Raw genomic sequence first — 19,632 nt, forward strand, 5'->3', positions numbered from 1 at the left:
TTCAAAAAGCAAGAACGTCATTTTCTGATACAGGTTTATAATGAATTTTGACTTAAAATAATAAGCAGTATACACAACATACAAGTGAGTTTTACAGAGAGATGCTGTTGTACCCATCAACTTCTGAACCTACCAGTAAGTTCACAGATTGTTTGCTCTCTCTAGCCCTCTGTGTCTGCAAACGTCTCTGGGTAGCCTTTGTCTTCTTGCAGTCATTCAGGCTTCAGTTGGCAGTTCACAACTCTGCTCCTCATCCCCCCTGGGGAGATGGGAGAAGGCTGCAGGAGCTGCTCTCGTTCAGCGAGCATCAGTAGTGCAGCTGGGGTCAGTATGCCAGGACTGCTCGAGGGGAACGTGGAGATCTTGGAACTTCAGAATTCGCAACACCCTTCCTCTGGCCTTGCAAAAATAAAAATAAAAAAAAGGAAAAGCAAGAGTGCTTTCTGCAGGAGTTTGTTACTCGGAACTAGTGGTGTTTTGCTGGTGAAACTTCCCTGTAAATTCTCTGTCGAGATGCAGCATTCCTCAGGCATTGCATCCTGGCGCTGGGTGCTCCAAGTCCATCAGGTGCACCGTCCCTTTGCAGAGAGAACAACAGGCAACAGAAGTTTCACAGTTGAAGCAAGGAGCGCGGACTCCTCCTAGGGAAGGGATTAGTTTTGCTGAGCAATGAGAAGGGTCCACAGTACCTCCTGGGAAATGTAGTCCTTTCTTTAGTGCTTCGCAGAATTAATTAAATAAAAGCCATGCAGTCGAACTACAGCTCCCAGAACGCCATGGCCCGCAGGGCACGGGTGTTTTACAAAATTGGAAAGGTGGTGGGGGGGCCTTGCAGCTGCCTCCTCCCTCCGCTGCTCTCCTCTCTTCAGGTCTGGTCCAACCACTCGGCCCGTTTGGGGGCTTTACACGTGTGCACGTCCACAGTGTCCTCGCACTCCTTGCAGCGCACGGCGCAGCACCAGTGGAACTTGCACTCGCACTTGGTGACCCGAGTGACGCGCGTGGTGTCGTACCCCCGCCCGCAGCACATCACCTCGCAGCCGTCCGTCCCGCGGGACATCTTGTTGCACACGCGCCCCGCTGTGCCCAGGGAGCCTGGAGGAGGGAAGCAAGAATTGGTCAGGTCCTTCCTCCTCCTCCTCCTCCTCCTTCTCCTCCCTCCTGTGCCTCCCCCAGCCAATATTTACCAGCTGAGCCCTCCGCAGGGCTCTTTTCTCGGCAGATGAAAGCTCCCCGTTTCTGGTACAGCACACCCGGGTGTGCTGCTACACCAGGGGGACTGGGGAACATCCCCGGCCCCTGCCATGCTCCAGGCTCCGACAGCCACTGACCCTCCTGGCAGGGGCTGAGCACAGACACTGCCTGCCCTGCCCCTCGTCCCTCTGTGCTCAGAGATGCCCCATGTTGGCCCACCAACAGGCTTTTTATTTTTGGGATCTTCGCTCAGCAGAAGCAAGGCTCCGTGCTGCGTTAACTACAAGAGGCCTACAAGGTTCGGGTCTTTGGTGTAAAGCCTGGGGATTTTGGACAAATCCCATCCAGCTCTGTGCAGGTGGGCACACCTTGGTGTGCTGCAGGGACATGGCACAGTGACCGCCAGCACTCCCCAGGGCCCTGGGGGTGCTCAGCCCCTGCTGCCCCCCCTGCTTGGCTTGGGAGCCATCATCCCAAAAGGCTGGACCATTTGGGAGTTGCAGGGCTGCCAGGAGGGGAGGAAGAGCTGCTTTTAGGCAATCCCAGCTGCTTTTTTTTTACCTGCTGACTTGTCCATCACGCAGTAATCAGGCGAGTTCTCAAAATAGACCAGGTCGGTCTTTGTGGGCTTCCTGAAGTTCTTGTTGGCCACGGTGAAGCCGGTGCCGTCCTGGTTCATTATCACTTGGATGGCCCCGTTGTATTTCTTCCTTAGGTAATCCCCTGTTTTCCGAAAATCTGACATGGCCAGCCAGCAAGTCCTTAGTGTGCAGGAGCCGCTGACGCCGTGGCATTTACACTCCAGCTTCAGGAAGCGTTTCACAGCCTGCGAGCAGAGGGAGGCCCTGAGGAGCGGCACTTGCCCCGTGTCGTCACCCCCCGGCCCCACAGAGCTCCTCCGCCCGGGGCTGCCCGGCTTCAGGCTCCCCAGTGCCGGAGGGCAGCCTGCTCCTGGCCCCCTCCCTCAAACAGCCCACAGCGAGCCTGGGGAACTGCGATTGTGGCTACCAGTGGGGTCCTGGGGGCAACGAGTGCTAGGAATTGGGCTTGGCAGAGGTGGGAGGGCTGCCGGCAGTGCGAGCGCTGCGGGCTGAGGAGCAGTCCCAGGGTCATTGATGCCAGTCGGAGCCTGCGGAGGGGTGCTGGGGGGTGGGTGTCCTGCCTGACACGACCCGTCCCCCTCTGTCCCCCCTTGTCCTGCCACCCCAGAGCAGGGAGCACCTCCTGGCAGCGTGGCCAGGCAGTCCCCGTGGTGTGGAGGCGTCCCCGGCAGCACCGCACTCACCATCCTGCCGCAGCGGTTGTTGTGCAGGTTCATCAGCGCCCGGGCGTCCTTCACTTTCTTCTCCTTGGCGTCCACGAAGGCTTTGGCGAAGCGGATCCCGTAGTTGATGTTGTCGCTGCAGCCGCCCCAGTCGAACTCCCCGCGCTCGTCCTTGGCGCGGCCCCGCTTCAGGGGGTCGCAGCCGCAGGCCTTCAGGTCCCCTTGGCTGCAGGCCCGCGTGATGGCGTACACCACCCCCGCCGAGGAGATGGCGTAGACGAAGGCGGCCTCCCTGCTGCCTGCAGAGCGGAGACAGGGCATGGGGAGTGAGGGACGGGCTCGTCCTGGGCACGGGCAGCCCTGGGGAAGGGGGCGCGGAGCTGGCAGCACCTTGGGTCAAGACAAACTGAGCGCTGCCCATCCCTGCTGCCCACACCGCACCCAGCCCAAGGGGAATTTTGAGCTCACGGAGCGGCTAGAGGGGGCTGAGCCGTGCTACTGAGCTGCTGCTTTGTTCCCTTACCCCATTCCCTTACCCCATCCCCGCTCCCCCACAGCAGCAGCTCCCGCTGGGTGCTGGCACCAGGCTGCTGATGGGGCTCCCAGCCCGGCCCCCAATGGCCCTGACTCAGCCAGACCCATGGGTGCTGAGCATGGGCGGTGGCAGCGCCGGGGCACACGGGGACAGGCGGCTCCCATGGGTGCTGCTGTCCCCACAGACAGGGCTTCGGCTGCCACGGGGCTCCCCACACGGCCCAGAGTGCTGCCTGGCGCTCTGTGCCTCTGCTTTGAGTTCGCAGCTGTTTTTATAACGTTGTAAAAGAAGCTGCAAATCAAAACCATGCTAGGCTCCGTTCGGAGAGCCTTTGAAAGCAACTTCAAAGGGAACAGAGCTCTCTCTGGGCCTGGCAGGATGGGGCTACAGAGAGGAGCTTTCATCATCCCCTGTCCTCAGCAGCTGGGAGAGGACGTGGGGCTGGAGCCGGGACGTGGGGCTGGAGCTGTGGCAGGGCATGAGGACGAGGATGAGGCCGCAGCATGGCGGGGTGAGCGCCACGGCCCCGTGCTCGCAGCTCCCCCCAGCTGGGGCTGCTCCGGGCCTGCCCCGCTCGCCAGCCCCCGCCAGCCAGGAGCGAGCCCCCGGCACCATCCCCGCTCACGTGTCCTCCAGATGAGCGGCTCCTGGTGCATCCAAGCTGCTCCTGCTCCCAGCCGCGTTTGATTTGGGGTGGGATGGCTGGATGCGCCCCGGCCCGTCACGTCCTGGGGAGCAGCATCTGCGCTGCAGCGGGGCACCGCATGCGCTCCCCACGCTCCTGCTGGCTGCGGGAGCCACGTGGCGATTTCTGTGCTGGAAGTGCCCCCATCCCCATCCCTGCCTCCATCCTGCCCTTCCTCTTCATCCCTTGGGTCAGGAATGGGAAATACAGCCGGGCAATACCCAGTCCGTGGGTATCCTTCAGCAAGCATACCTCCTGATTCCCACCCCCCCCAGCCCCTGACTGGGTCCCACGCTGTAAATTTTGACTTTGGAGCTGAGCCTGGCTCAGTGAGCGAGGTCCCGGCCTGCAGACGGGGATGGGCAGGTGGCCCCAGGGGCTGCAGCGGGGCTGCTGGCACCCTGAATGCCCCACCCCACCTTCATCACTTTGTGGGCACCGTGTCGGTGTCCCCAACCTGACCTGGAGCCCTGGTCCCTGCCCTCCCTGCAGCGCTGGAGCCTGCCTCGTGGCCGCCGTCCTTCTGCAGGTCGAAGCCCGAAGCAGGGGCTGGAGCCTGAGCTCTGCCTTGCCTCCCTTGCCATGCAAGGGAACAGCGAGTTCCCACGTGAACTGCTGATTCCTGGCCAACCCTGCTCTCCAAATATTTATATATCCCATTACTGTTTACATATGAGCCTGTTCTCTGGAGGTGTCTCCTCCTTCCCCCTTCTCCCCCAGTGCTCCCCCTGCTCCATCTCATCTGGTGCAGCTATTTCAAAAGCAGTGGCCTGCTCCCATTACGGCTTGATTAATTTACAGGGGAAGGCAAAGCTCTCCTCCGGCAGTAACCCAAGCCACCGGGCATGGCAGCGAGCGGCAGCAGAGATGCTCCCAGCCTCACACCGAGGCCAGGCACAGTCCCCAGGCCTCCAGGAGCGGGGACGGCATGCGGCACCCCCCCTAGGGACCAAGAACTTTAATCCCACTCCCCTTTTTTGAGACATTTTCAAAACATTACTGCTAAACAAGTGGCATCCGTAGCCACCTGCGTTTCCCATCGTGGCGCAGATGTCCCCGGGTGGGGGCAGAGGGCGCGGGGCAGCACTTACTTCGCAGCATGACCCTGCCGAAGACAGTGTGGTCCCGGTCCAGGGTGCTGCAGTTCCAGCGGTGGTGGCGGAATTGGTGCTGGCACTCCCGGATCCACTCCTTGGCTCCCTCCCCGACCGACTGCATGATGTCGGGGTACCGCTGGCACAGCTGCCGCTGCTTGTTCACCAGCCCGGGGATGTTGTCGCAGATCACCCTCGCGCCCAGCGCCCCGATGTACCTGCAGGAGAGACGGGGCCGGTGTTAGCACCTTGCGCTCAGGGGCTGGAGGTGCGGGGCCTGGGGATGTTCTGTGGAGGGGAGCCCCCAGGGGCAGCGGAGGAACTCTCCCAGCCTCTGTCCCTCCATCCCAGCCCCGTGCTGCAGCTCGGCCCTGCTGAGCACAGCGGGATGGAGCTGAGCTGGGGCCGGCACAGCCAGCGCTGGGGTGGCTCCGTGATGCCGCCCGCCCTCCCCTCCAGCTGGGGCACTGTGCAGGGACGGGGGCCCATGGCAGCAGCAGCAGATGATGGACACCCCACTGAAGGTGGACGTCCAGGACCAGGCTGCATCCCCCGTCCTGCCTGCGTGCTGCCTGCATCTCGGCCTCCCGCCGTGCAGCAGGGGGTGGGCAGGGGTTCGGTGCAGAAAGACAATGTGCAAACACGGCCTGGTGCGGCCCGCTGAGCCCAACGGGCAGCCTTCCACGGAGCTGAGGGGGATCCTGACTCCTTCTGCACCCAGCAGCCCTCGCTGCTGCCTCGGGCCAGCGCGGACAATGGAGGCGAGGTGGAATTTTCCATCCCCATCCAGCCCCTGCCTCCGCCGCCTGCTCACCCCAGCCAGCCGCAGGCTGCTTTGTGCCGGGGAATGATTTTTGCCACATACCACGGAGCTGTGCTTCTGGCTGGAAGGGAAGAGGTTTGGGTGGGATTCAAATGTTTCAAACCCCCAGTATGGAAATAAGACCCTCCCTTTAATAATAATAAAAGGCAATAAACTTGGGCAACATTTCATTGTCTCTCTCTCTCTCTGGCTATGTTCTATCATTTCTATCGGCCTCACAGATAGCTCAGGAAAGCCCTGCGAACACAGAAAGCAATGGGATCTTTTCCCTTTTTTTAAAATATTTTGTTTAAATGCTGGCAGAAGTGCAAGGTCATCTCAGGCTGGAGCTGAGGATAACAAACCCAGCTCCCCATGGCTTTGCGAGCCACGGCGCCGAGGGCCAGCGAAAGTTACTCCTACAGCCCTGCTCGCCAGCCTCCCCTCGCGCAGCCGTGGCGGTGGCTCCTTCGTGGCCCTCCCCAGTGCCCTTTGCCCACCAGCAGTGGGGGCTCCTCGTGGTGGAGGAGGAGGATGAGGAGGGTTGGAGGCTGCGTGCTCCTGGTGCGACGGCGGGGGCAGCGCGGGGTCTTGGCCATGCCTGGCCCAGCTCAGCCTGCTTGGACCCAGGCGGGGACAGGGACGTGCACGTGTCCCTGCCGGGGATGGAGATGTGTGCGTGTCCCTGCTGGAGCTGCCCGGGGCTGGGGTAGAGGGGGAGATGCAGGGAAAGCTGGAAGAGGTGAAAGGCTCCTCGATGGGACCCTCCCCATCAGTTGGCACGGGGGGATGTCAGAGGGGGCTCTGCCCGATGCCGGGCAGGGGAGGGGGCTCTGCTCCACTCCAGGGATCCTGGGGACACGGCGGTGCCGAGCACCACCCCAGGGACCCAGACCCAGGGAAACCCTCCAGACAAGGTGAACACCAGGCATTCCCATTTTTACACACTGAGCTAATTACTTCTCCCGTTATTAATTCTTCTGCCAAATATCCAGATCTGAGCAAACGCTATCAGCAAGAAAGTGGAAGGAGGGCACAGGAGGAGGGCAGACACCTGCCTGCAGCAAGCACCTCGCTGCTGTCCCCTGTTCAGCTCTGGCTGTGGCTGCACACCAGTACCTGCAGGCCTTCACCTGCAGTCATGGACTGAAATCCTTCCCTGAATGGCTGTGGCACTGGAAAGTGGCATGGCACAAGGGGAGAAAATTCCTCTTTTGTCTTGGAAAGCCCACAGCTGTAGCGGTGAGACCTGGCTCCTCCACTTCGTGAGAAAGTCTCCAGTGGGGTTCAGTTACTCTGAAATGGAGCGAGACAAGAACATTGAAAAATTTCCTGCCAAGCAGAATTTTGGGAGGGGAAAAAAAAACCACAACAAACATTTGTTTTGGATTGATTAAAGCATCCCTTCTGATCTTATTTCTAGAAATCTATGACATTTCAAAAACATTGAAATAGGAAATAAGAAGGATGTTCTGAAAAGTCCCCAGCTGCCCTATCAGAATGCTCTGCTTCATTTTTTAGAAATTAAATCGTGCTGGAAGTGGCAAATTTCTGTGAAGCGCTTTACTCTTGGGGAATCTGCATTTTACAGCCGGAAGGAACTACCCCAAACTTCAGAAACAGCTGCGAGAGCAAAGTGCTGCTGTGTCCTCGGGGACTGCTCGGCCCTGGGCTTCTGGGTGCGGAGAAGCACAGGTGATGGAGAGAGGCAGGGCACATCCCCACGGCCATCCTGCAGCAAGGAGGAGCCAGGACAGAGGGTGGGCATGGCTAATTATGTGCAGGTGGGGATAACGAGCCCTGCAGTGTCTGCAGAGCCCTTTGCTACAGACAGAGGGGTTTGCTCAGCTCAGCTCTGGGGGCTGGCACTGGTCCCTCTGATGGCCTCGTGCTGTGCCGTGTGTCACATTTCCCTTTTGCTCCTGGAGCTCAGCTCCCAGCGGTGCAGGGAGCACCGTGCTGCTGCTCACCCTGCTGCACCTCCGCGCATCCCTGGTTCCTGCAAGGAGCGACCCGCGTGGCACCAGCACGGACCAGGCTTCGTGCTCCACAGGCAAGTGCTCCCAGAGCCTGGGCGGAGAGGAGGTAAAGTGGTCCCAGCTTCCTGCTCCCTTTTTCTCTTCTCTGCAAGGAAATCTGCTGCCCTCAGGCAGCCGGCGATGCAGCTGAGGCGAGCCCAGCTCTTTCTCAATAGCCTGCAAGCGCTGGCTGCTGCGGCGCATTGCGAGAACAGGAGACAACTGTCACATGTTGGCTCCCAGTTGTTTTTCTTACTCTAAGAGTCTGCTGACTTCTACTCTTGTAAACAAGGAGAAACCTAAATTGCTTCTAAGATAAACATGCAAATCGGAGGCAGACGCATCTATTTACTTGGCAGCGTGCATTTTGTGCTAACCCCCTCCCAGTGCTCGCCCCTGCGTTGTGCGCGCTCTGCTTCCGCGCTTCCCATGGCAGCGTGTTGGCTCCCCACAGGGCTCGTGGGCTCCTTGGGGTGCTCTCGCAGAGCTGTGTGGCCCGTATCACGTCCCTGCCCGTGGTTAGGGCTGCTCTGGTGCAGTCTCAGCAGCTCAGAGTTCTCCTACCCGCTGCTGCTCCCCTCCCTGCGGGGTAAGGGGGTGTTCGTGCCACTGCGTGCTGGCTGCAGGGTCCGGGGATGTGCTGCACGGTGTCCCCGGGACCAGAGGTCCACATGCCTTGCTCTGACTTCATCTTCCTGGTGTTTGGGAACCTCTTTCTGGATCGAGAAATTGTGCTTTTGGCACCAGCCCCCTGCTGCTGAGCTCTTTAGCGAGAAAGACCAGAAGTCTGAGGAGAAGGGCTGGCTCCCAGGCGTGGCAGCGCGCAGATCCAGAGCTCCGCCAGAGTCCAAGGCACCCGGCAATAGGCGGCCGGGAACATCTCCCGCTGGAGCGAGCGAAGCTCTGCCTGCCTCAGCCTGGGCCAATGCTGCACAACCCTTTCGGTAAAGAAATTTCTCCTAATTTTGCTTAATTCCTAACCGCTCCTCACCAAGGCAATGGCGTGAGCCTGCTCTGTGTGCTGAGGCCCCAATGAGGGTGAGGGGCTCCTGCGGGGTCGTGCCTCTGTCTGGACCCCGCAGCAGGTATCTGGTGGGAAATAGCTCCTGGAAAATGAGTTCTGAAAAAAGAAAATGTTTCATGGAAATAGGTAAATTTCAGAGGACCCAGAACTTGCTATAATTTGTAACTTCTCTGCAAGGTTAAGGCAGTGTTGAGAAATGAGTGCTGTGATTCAGTTTCTAATGAAAATAATATTAGACACTGCTGTATCTAATATTTTGTATGGCATTGAAAAAACACTATTTGAGCTTTATTTAGTTTCAAGAGGCAAAGGTTTGGAATTGCCATTCTAAGGCAAATCTAAAAAAATTAATTTTTTTTGTGCTCTGCTTTATGATTAAAGCAACTGTTGAAATGTTGGAAGTTCCCACCGTGGGGAATCAGGGTTGCACCAATACCATTAAAGACAGAATTTTGAATTAGAATAATCACAGGTTAAATTTACCCTGGGAGAGGGATGCCCACACGAGGAAGTTTGATGATGCAGGAGAAGAGGATGCTCGGAGCATCCCTGTGGGGACATCCTGAGTGAGGGCAGCGGCGGCTGCTGCCTGCTTTGGTGTGCAGGGAGCTGAGGGACAAGGCTTTTGCTTTGTCGTTTGTTAGTGCAGAGAGAGTTCATGGCTGAAAAATGATGGCAGGTTAACATTTCCTCCTGAGGATCCTGAAACACCTTGCGAAGTACTTGTAGCTGCTGTGCAGGGTGGGAACAGAAGTGCACGGGGGCAGACAGGGCAGCACAAAGCCTGCTCCTGACAGATGCAGCCAGCTCTGTGGCTCTGAAATCGCGGAGAGATGCTGCTCCGACCTGGAGGAGCTGGGAGCAGGTCTCCAGGCAGGCACCAGGCTTGGCTTCTCCATCCCATCTAACGGCCTGTGACCTGAGGAGCTGCCACTCGTGGCCTGGCCTCTCCCACCAAGATTTCTGAAGACGATCGGGTTGGCTTAAACCCAGGACCCCTGCTGCCGAAGCTGCTCCCCGTGGTTTCCTGCAGGCTCCCTCCCTGTCCCTGCTGTAAGGGCAGGGACACGGGCAGCTGCGCGCTGCTGCAGAGCCGTGCTCGGGGCTCTCCGTTTGCCAGACCACGTTTAAAACAACAACAACAACCAAAAAAAGCAAGCGAGGCAGCCGAGGAATTGTTCCCAGCCATGCGTTAGGCATGCCTCTGAACCTGATACCCCGATGGCCAGCGGGTGGGTGCCCGCTGCCGTGCCCTTGCCCTGCAGCCGGGGGCCAGGAGGTGCCTGGCATGGGGGAGCTCGGCCGCTGCCCTCTGCTCCTGGGGCACTGCTTCTGGCAGGGAGCTGAAAGCACTGCCTGGCTCGGCTGGGCTATCAGGCACTGCTGGGGTCCTTCCCCCAGGGAAACCGATTCCTTTCCCCACTGCTCTCATGAGCACGCTGGTAGTCCTGAAAGACCGACTTGGGAGCTCTGTTGGCTTCTCTTCTTTTTCCTTCCCGAGGAGCCGATACGAAACTTGTGTTTTGGTGGGAGGCTGGAGAGCCCTAGGCAGCTCTCGGCTGGGAGACGAACCTTCCAGATAGGATCAAATCCAACATCCCCGTCTCTCTATCTGATAAAGAGCAAATTCCGGAGAGCCTGACAACATTTCGCCTCCTCAAGTGCTTTGCATACTTCCCATGGAGATTGTGCTTTCCTTCCCCTGCTCTCCATGGCTGTGGGTGGACAATTTATAGCCAATTGCAAAGCGCTTTGGGTTGCAAGGTGCTATAGACATTTGAGATATTATTTTATTATTGTAAACTCTGAGTATTTTATTAAGCCCCGCTGGGAACGGGGCCATCCTGGCCTGCTGGAATTGTTAACGCCTTGGAATGATTAATAGTCCTAATTTCCTCACTTAGAGCCACTACTCCGTATGTTGAGAGCGTTAGTCTCACTTGAATGGTTTTTAATATCATAATGCTGGGCCACTACCAGTGCCATTCAAGTACTTCTCATTTTCTGTGCTGTGATCTCTTTTCTTGTGTGCCACCCTTCTTCCCCACCGCCTGCATTCAGTTCCTTGTCGGGGTCCCCCCTCTGGGACCTCCCTGTGTGGGCGAGCAGCTGGAGACGGGGATGCCCTGGGGGCAGTGGGACATGGGGGGTGCTGGGTGTGCCTGCGGAGCTGGTGGGGTGGAAATTAGGAAAGCTGAGGGAGAAAAGGGCCCCAGGGCCTTCTGAAATAACAGCCACAACCCAGCACTGTTCCTCTGACAGATGCCAGCTGATGTAGGAACACAATCCAAAGCGCTCATCAAAATTATGCTTTATCCTTTCAAGTAACAATTTATTTTTCCCCTCCCCAAATCCCAAAGCACTTTGCCAAGGGGTGCGGAGGCAATGCAGTCGCTGGTGGCAAAGAAGCTTCTCTTGTCCTTGGCGTATCGCGTGTGCTGGGGCCAAGGCTGCTCGGAGCAGGGGACACTGTTTCAGCAGGCCTGGCACGGTCTCACCTCACGGTGCTCTGTAGGTGCTGCTGAAGTTGGTTTTAGTGATAGTAAAAGCTAACGAGATTGGGAAAGCAAAAGGATTTTTTTTTTCCTTGCGCATTTCTTTTTTAAGAGACACTTCCTATAGGTGAAAGTGACCCTAATGAAAAATGAACTCAGAAATACAATTAGGATTATTATAACTGAGTGGAGTGACTGAGAGAACCCATCTGTTCCAATACACTCCCAACGCAGAACACCAGCGCTGCTACAGGGGCCAGGGAGTTCATTCTCCATCACTCTGATGTTACTCTGAAACTTATTTTTCAAAGCGAGGGCTCCCCGGATGGCTGGGGCTACGGAGCACTTGGGGATAAAGACTTCCTGGTCGCTGACCTCCCGCTGCTAATACCGAGCAGAGCGCTTTGCCAGGACGAGCGCTGGGCCCCCCCAGACCCCCGCTCACTGCTCACCCTCCCCAGGTGGCAACTCCCATCCCGGGAACGCGCCTGGGACAGCCCCGGAGCTGAGCGGCTGCGGGGACGGTGTCAGAGGGAAGCGGCTGGTGCCTGGCAGCATCGGGGCCTCCGGAGCCACTGGCCTCCAAGCCGCAGCCGGCGAGGCCCGGAGGGGTCGCTGGGGGTCTGCCCGCCCGAGGCTGGCACCGAGGGGAGCCGGCGGCGCCCGCGCTCCCCCAAAGGGTTACGCCGGCTGCCTGGGAGGCTCGCGCACGCAGCTGTCTTTCCCTTGGCTTAATTTCAAACATTCCTATTGATGCTATTTCCCCTCCCACACACCTCAGTGTGATGCCTGTTTAAACGAGCGCCTCGCTCGTCCACCCGATAACCGCGCGGACACGTGGCTCCGTTTCTCCATCCCTCTTTGTGCCAATCCACGGCACCTGGACCAGGACCTGGCACTGGTGCTGGGATGGAAACTCAGGGCAAGCCCTGGAGCTGAGCAGCGACAGAAACCACTGCTGCTGCCTCCCCACTGCGGGGACAGTGTCCCTGTCCCCACATACTGTGCCTGTGGCTTCATCAGGCACCGGGCAAAGGCTGGGCACCCTCTCCTGGGGCTACTCCAGCAGGGAGAGCGTAACGCATGCCTTCTCCACAACGTGTTTTTTTCTGCTCTCGGCACGTTTTTCCCTGCCCGTGAGCCCCGGGCCCCTTGGCAGGCCAAGGCAGGGAGCTGACGCGTGGCGCTGGCTGCCTGATGGGACCGAGCATCCCCCACGATGCCTGCCTGGGTCCCGTGCCCCGTGCCCAAACACCGTGCTCCAGGCCCCGACCTGCCCCGCTCGTGGCCAGATCCCGCGCGCTGCTCGGCCCCAGCGCAAACTCGCGCCGCTCTTCCTTCCCCAGATTTGTTTTATCTCTTTGGGAGCCTGATGCCTCCCATCTGTTCCGATGCCAGATGAAATTAAATATTTGTAGTTTCCAAGGGCTGTGGTTAGCAATAAACAAGTTAGCTAACGAGGATTTGGTGCGTCTGGGAGGTGGGGGGGATTCATGTGGGTTTGCAGGCAAGCGGGTACGTGTGAGGGTGGGGTGCGCGGGGTGTGTGTGCGTGCAGCTTTGTGTACATTCCTCCTTAACCAAACCTTCGGTCCGAAATGGCTTTCCACACTAGAGCGACCAGCGGGGCTCTCAACAGCGAGTAAACTCTACTTAGTTATTTACACCGAGTTTGTTTATTGCACAGTTTGTGTTTATAAGCAACGTTCGTCTAATCTTCCAAATCTTTCAGAAGGAATTTTGGAGGCCGCTTTTGGGGCCTGACGCTGCCTCGCGGCGCGGCCGGGCCTGCGCTGGGCACGGCTCCCTGCTGCCCGGCCCCACACCGCGGGTGATGCTGCGCTCCCTACCCTTGGACGCACTCGAGTGTAAACGGGATTTAGGGATTTTCCCGTTGCATTCCTTTTTAATTTCTCTCTGTGTTTCAGCTGGTATTTGGTTGCTTAGGAACGTTTTATAGTTTGGGAGCTTTCTGCATGGATGCTGCTCCCCCAGCCACGTCCGTCCCGCGGCCGCTGGTGGTCCTGGCAGCGCCGCCCCAGCCCTCGCCCCCGCTGCTCTCTCCCGCTACGCGCCCGAGCACACGCACGTCCACGGACACTTTTTCTAGCGCCAAAGTTCACCAATTCCTGAAGTTTTTGTGAGGTGGCGGGGCCGTGCCTGACGTCACCAAAAATTAATAATTTGCAGTTGTTTAGAAGAAACATTTGGTTGATATTTCCTTTCCATGTACTCTGATCAGAAGCGACCCAGTTTTTTCTACTAATCTACTTTAAAACTTGACTCTGAAAATGAGAAGCATTTCCTCTATTTCCACAAGTTTATTGTGTGTGAATCCCTAGAAGAATTTGGCAATAATAATAAAAATAAGGAACGATGATGCACCACCAAATGTATTTACTGTAATATCAGTAGTGCTAAAGATGTGCTTGGAAACCTATGCAAATCACTGAACAACTTTTTCCCAAACCACAGCTGGCTGAAACCATTTTCAGTAAAACACAATTTCATCTAAACACGCTGTTTGATCAGAACTGACATGTACTGCGGACAAGCATTTGTTTCGATGAAAGTCTTCTGAGGAATGCTCTGGTCTTAAACAAAAAGAGAAAGTACAACCAAAAATGTGAACTTCTGAGTTTAATTAATTTGGTTTAAATTAAAAAAAAAAAAAGTCATATCTAAAGGACACTGGGACCGATTCTGCTTTATGAAAGAGGTCAAAAGAAGCGTGCTGGGCTCTGCTATGGCTTAAGGAGTGTGCTGGGCTGGGTGGGGGCTCTGTCCCACTCCCCAGCTGAGCCCCTGCCCCCATCACCAGGTTGCCCCCAGCTCCTCTTTCTGCCTCAAATGAGAGGCTGCCAGCCGGGGAGTCAGCCTGCAAGCTGAGAACACAAACTGCTGTGCGAGCTAAATGTAGCTTCCTACAAATAAGCCACAGCTACCGAGGCTTAAACGTGGCTGGTTTTGCTCCCGCTTGCTGGGAAGAGACGCGCATTTGGAACTGGGGCCGACACCGTGGTCATTGTGGGGAGAAGTGGGGTTCAAAAGCAAGGAAAATGTTTTTCGTGCTGTCCCTAAAGAAAGACTTCACTCTGGTGAGCTGGTACCGGGGTGCCTTAGCAGAACAGTTCAGCTCTGGGCAGAGACTTTGTGACCGTGCCATTGCCTGGGCTTTTTCCAGTTGCTTTACCCCTTGTGCCTACTCCAGCAGCTTCCCTCTCCTTCTCCTGCCTCCTTGGTACTGATGAGCAATATTCCAACCTCCCCGCTACCCTGAGCCTCTTCCTCCCTCAGCTTTTAGCATATCAGCAACATCACCTTCTGCGCAGATGTTGTCCTGTCTTCGCCAGCCCTGATGGGTGGGGGCAGATAGCGGCTGGAAGCCAGGCCAGCCCTGTATCAACCTGATCCCCGTGGCCGGTGACTCATTCTCCCAGCCGCTGATTTCGGTTCCACATTTCGGGGGCCGATCGGGCTGCAGGAGCTCTCCCGGGGCAGTGCCGGGAATGGCACCGCCGCCGCCGGCTGTGCTCCGGGCTGCCCCTGCAGCACCGCTCCCTTCCCTTTCCCCTTCCCCTTCCCCTCCTTCCCTTCTTCTTTTCCCCTCTCCCCGTCCCGGGAAGCTCTCGCCGAGAGCCTCGGAGCGCTCCCAGCCCCGGGCCGTGCTCAGCGGCACTTAACGAGCTCCAGAGCCCCCGGTCCCCCCTCGGTGTCAGATGGATTGAATTTGATTCAATTCGGCTTCACCCACCGCGATGTGCTAATGATGATGGGATTGGCGTGTTAATTGGTGTTTTCCACGAAATTAGAGAGGGCTGTTACAGGATGGGAGGATACCGAGAACTTTTCGGCAGCAAAAGTGTTTTTTTTTTTTTTTTCCTCCCCAATTTAACGTTACAGAACTGTCGAAGCGGCACAGGCTCACTTGAAAAACTTCCCATTCCCACTTTTCCTAATTACCCTCACTCTGCAGACACGAATTTTCATTGTGACAGGAATTAGGACAGGAGGAGATTAATTTCCAGGAGGCTGCGTGGCTCCTCTCGCCGCAGCTCCGCTGGCATTTTCTCTGGCATCACTTCCAGCTGTCACGGAGCCTTATCGCGTTCCGGGCAGGGAGAGCAGAGCCCCGGGAGCCCACGAGCAGCCGCCGTGCAAGCGCCGGGGCCGCAGCGCAGCCGGGAGAGGCTCGGGACAACCACGCTGCCCTCCGCGGGTTATCGGGGGCAGCCCCATTTCCCCCTGCCCGTGCCGAGGGCACTGATGCTGCTCTGCTTTTTAAAGGACCGGGCGGCGGAGCGGGCTCCCGGGGCAGCCCCCGCGGGCTTCTCCCCGAGGGCCGCGCAGGTGGCGGCGCGGAGCCCGGCGGGACCAGGACCGGACCCGGACCCGTCCTGCGTGGGACCCCCGGAGAAGCCGGGGCTGGGGGGAGCCGAAGCTGCCCTGCACGACCCGGCTCTGCCCGGTCTCGCAGCGCTGCCCGGGGCCCCGTGGTCGCTTCCCGGTTCCCCCCCGAGCGCCGCGGCTCAGCTCCTGCCCGTCGGGGCGGCCGGGGCCGGGCTCTCCCCCTCCCTCGGTTGGACACTCACCACCACGAGGAGTCGGCGCGGGGCGGCAGGGCGAGCAGGATGAGGACGAAGGGCAGGTAAATCCGCGGGGCCGCGCCCGCCGTCCGAGGGAAGGCTCCGCACTCCGCACGCCCGGGGGCCACGGCAATCCCAGGAGGCGCTTCCAGGCGGTTTGTGCTCAGCATATCTCTGCGAGGCGCGCTCCGGCCGGAGGAACGAGCGGGGCCGGGGGCCCGCCCGTGCTCCCCTCGGGCGACGGCGGTGCGGGCGCCGAGCCGTGCCCGTCACTGCCCCGGTGCGCGGCTCCCGGCTCCGCGAGGCTGAGCGAGCCCCGGCTGCGCCCCCGCGCCCGGGAGCATGCTGCTGCTGCTGCGAGAAGGGGGGGGGGGGAGGCGGCGGCAGGGCTCCGGAGAGGGGAAGGGAGGGGGGTCCCGGGGCTCAGCACCCCCCGAGCGGAGCGGGGCGGGCGGCGGGGCCGGGCCGGGCCATGGAGGGCTGCGCGCGGAGGGCGAGGACGCACTGGGGATGGGAGCGCGGGGGCCGCGGCCAAATATTGACAGCTCGCGGCGGGCTGCGGGCTCTCATTGGGCAGAGTCAGAAGCGCGGAGCCGAGGCTCCGGCCGGACCGACCCCCGCCTCCCCGAGGGCACGGCGGACAGCCCCCTGCGGGCCCCTGCCCACCGCGGGGCAGCCCCGGGCCGCCGCGCCCCCGCCCGCGCTCCCGCGGCCGCCCCGTCGGGGTCCGCCCGGGGCAGGGGCGCAGCGGCCGGGCGGGATGCTCGGGGCCGCCGCCGGCTCCTGCCGCGCTCGCCCCCGCCAGGTGTCACTGCAGGGTGGGAAACGGCCGCCCGGACCCCGCTCCGCGCCTCTCCGCGCCCGCGGGGCGGGCCCGGGGCAGCGCCGTGCCCGAGGCTTCCCCGGGCCCCCGCGCTCTGGGTCCGGGCAGGGGGCCGGGGTAGGGCGCAGCCCCCTCGGGGACGCGTGGCCCCGGGGCAGCGCCGCTCCCCGACCCCGTGCGAGGGCACCCCCGGCCGCAGCCCGCCCCGTCGGGTCGCGTTTGGAGGCTGCGTGCCCCCCGGGGAGGGTTGGGGGGCTCCCATCTCTGTTGGCTCCCTGGGACTAGGGGACAGGGGAGGGCTGGCGGGGGAGCTGCCCTTGACTCTGAGCTCCCCGCTGGTGGCTTGTGAGGGCCGGGGCTGGGAGCCCCCCTTTTCCTTGTGGCCCCTGGCTGGCCGGCCCTTCCCCACCCTGGTGGTGAAGGCGTGAGTCTTACATGGGTAACCTCTCTCTCGTTGCTGGCACTTCCCTAGATGTCTAATTTTTTACTGGGACCACAGCCCCAATATCTGCTGAAGTCCTTTCAGTGCTGCCGGAGCCCTCAGCCTTCCCCTCCCCTCTGCCCCGCGAGCTTTCTGCTCCTTCCTTCCGACTCCTGTTGTTACAGATCAGAGCGGCTTTGCTGGCCTGGGAGAAATGGGGATAGAAACTCGCGCTTGGTTATAATCCAATTATACTTCTGAGAACCGCAGCAGCAGAAAGCGAGCGCTGGTAGGGTGCCGTCCTTTTGTCTGAGAGCCTGAATGAAATATCGCCTTACAGCTTGTTCGCAAAGCCGTTGCACTGAAAAGGCCGATATTTATAGAGTATTGTGGAAGGCCGTGCGTTTGTTTAGAAGACCCGTCAGAGCAGATAGCGTGCTGGGGGCTCTGGTGCTTCCAGTGAAGCTTGTGGCTGCTGCGGGACAGCACGGGTGTCTGCTGATGGGCAGAGCCAGGCCCCCGGTGCCGGGGCACTTCGCGGCGAGGCGGTGCAGGGCTGGTGCTCGCTGTTGGCATCTTGTGGGCTGTTCTCTGTTAACTCGGTTGGATTTCATTCAAAGGGAAGAGACCGAGTTCTCTGCACCCCTCTGTTGTGGGGAAGAGGAGAGCAGGTTTGGCAGGCGGCACGTTCCCAGGTGCTCATTTGGCTGCGTCGTGGCACTGGGTAGGATTTGGGCCCAGGCTGCAGCAGCTCCAGCTGAGGGTGGGGGCTTGGGAGGGGAGGGTGCTTGCAGCTGAACCTGGGTGCCCGAATTCATGGAGCTCTACATCCAACGGGTGGCATTTCTGTCAGCCTGGCTCCTGACTGTACTCAGCAGGGGCTGGCTGACAGCCCAGGCTGTTGCCCTGGCTCCCCGGGCTGTATGGGGCTCTCCCTTCCCCACTTGCATCCCGGGGATGCTCGGTGCAGCGGGGCAGCCCTCGCTCTTCCACCGGCTGCGGCTCGGCCGGGCAGGAGGCTCGCATTTGATCTTTCACTCAAATTAGCAGTGCGCTGGGGATGTGTGCGTGCTTCAGCCACATGAGCTGCCGGGAGTAAATAAACAAGGCTCTGCTTTCAAAGGCTTTCACGATTCATTAACTTCAAAGGACCGAGCTCTCTGTTTTCCTAGCAGGTCGGTTGCTCTGGGGCTCGCTCCTGGGCGCTGGAGGTGTCGTGCTGCAGGGTCTGGTGCCGGTTTGTGCCTTGCATTGGCCACCACCGAGCACCTGCTGCACGTGGTGCTGTGGCCAGGGACAGAGGGACTTGCTTATGCTGTCCCTGGGAAAGAAAGCAGCGTGTGGGAACATGCAGGCAGGGACAGCCTCAGGCATTCGCACCCTGTGAGCTGCCCCATAGCTGGTGTCCAGCCTGCGCAGTGCTTGGGCACTGGCTGGGGCAAAGTTTGTGAGCTGGGGACCCGAACCTGACCCTGCTCTGCAGCAGTCTCCCCGTCCCCTTCCAGAGGTGAAGGCGTTGTGCTCTTGTGCCCTTCCTGCGGTGGCAGTGGCTGCGCTCTGGCCCATGAGCAGAGCTCGCTCTGCTGTGTGAGCGGAGAGGTCGCCCTCGCGCCCCAGCTGTCCCCTGGCAGCCCTGGATTCCTGCTTTGATTGTGCAGGCACAGGTGCTGGTGCTGTGCCCGGGGCGCACAGAGCTAGCGGGGATTGCAGAGGGATTGCTGCACCTCCGCAATGCCCGCGCTGGGCACAGCAGGGAGCTCGCCTTACACACGGCAGCCCCAGGAATAACTCGGAGCCTTGCATAATCGCACCGCCTGGAACCCCAATGGAGAAAAAATCACTGCCCCGGGATAACCCGCACTGCCAGGCCCGCTGACCTCACGTGAAACCCATTTTCTGAGGCCACAAAGCCCTGTTATGAGCATGTTTATTGGGAACTTATTTGGAGATGGACTCTGTGTTGGGGACCAGAGGGTGGGGACTGTTTGCTCCTGTGCCGGTCGGTGCCCAGCCCCTGCCTGCCACACGGGGCAGCTCCCTGTGCTTGTGGTGCTGCAGCTGCACCCAGAGCTCCTCTGCTCACCCTGTGTTAGGCAGTAAGGGGATGGGAACGGGAGGGCTTCGGGCATTGGTGTGCCCTGGGATGGGTCGCGGTGTTGTCCTTGCAGTGTCCTGAGCACGTGGCATGAGACGCATGGTGCTACCTGCCCAGAGCAGCTCGTGCTGCAGTGCCCGTTGGCTTCCCCTCCACCCCGTGGCTCCATGGCCATCGTTGTCCTCCTCCAGCCCTGGTGGCTGGGGTGGTGTTTGGGCAGCAAGCTGAACTGCAAGCAGCCATAAAGCTTGGCTAGTGGCATTAAAACCATGAATGGTCTCAGGTGTGGCTTTCCACCCAGGAGACTTTTTCACCCTCCTGGAGGCGAACAGATCTATCTGGTTGCCAGATCTGGTGCCCTGGGAAGAGCTGAGCTCACCCACAGGAGCGGTCCCAGCACAGCTCTGTCCGTGCTCTCCCCACCTGCTCCTCGCCCCGCTGAGCCGCGGCTCCGTGCGCACCAGCAGCCAGGTTCGGGCGGATCATGGAAGTCACCAACAGCCAGAAATGGCGCAATGTGCCTAAAAATACCCCGACTGCGCCAAGCAGCCCCGATTTTCCGTCGTCTTGCGGAGGCATCTGTGTATTGTGTGTGCG

The 19,632-nt window shown here is 59.6% G+C and overlaps 1 protein-coding gene and 1 long non-coding RNA gene across 3 annotated transcripts in view; one reads left to right on the top strand and one right to left on the bottom strand.

Moving 5' to 3' along the window:
• WNT2B (Wnt family member 2B) lies at positions 1-16,762 on the bottom strand. The gene is made up of 5 exons (XM_027444919.3): positions 15,703-16,762; positions 4,770-4,990; positions 2,480-2,757; positions 1,756-2,020; positions 1-1,095 (listed from the first exon to the last, which is right to left on the bottom strand). Exons 1-5 carry the CDS (start codon positions 15,864-15,866, stop codon positions 866-868), a joined length of 1,158 nt encoding a protein of 385 aa, XP_027300720.2. The 5' UTR covers positions 15,867-16,762; the 3' UTR covers positions 1-865.
• The window catches only part of LOC139999615 (uncharacterized), a 21,638-nt gene continuing 16,560 nt past the window's right edge, over positions 14,555-19,632 (top strand). The window contains exon 1 of one of the 2 annotated variants that reach the window (XR_011805109.1): positions 14,555-15,758. This is a non-coding gene — a long non-coding RNA (uncharacterized lncRNA). The remainder of the gene's footprint in view (positions 15,759-19,632) is intronic. The other variant, XR_011805110.1, reaches the window with a different exon arrangement.

The sequence above is a fragment of the Anas platyrhynchos genome, chromosome 27, assembly GCF_047663525.1.
Source record: "Anas platyrhynchos isolate ZD024472 breed Pekin duck chromosome 27, IASCAAS_PekinDuck_T2T, whole genome shotgun sequence".
Lineage (NCBI taxonomy): Eukaryota > Metazoa > Chordata > Aves > Anseriformes > Anatidae > Anas > Anas platyrhynchos.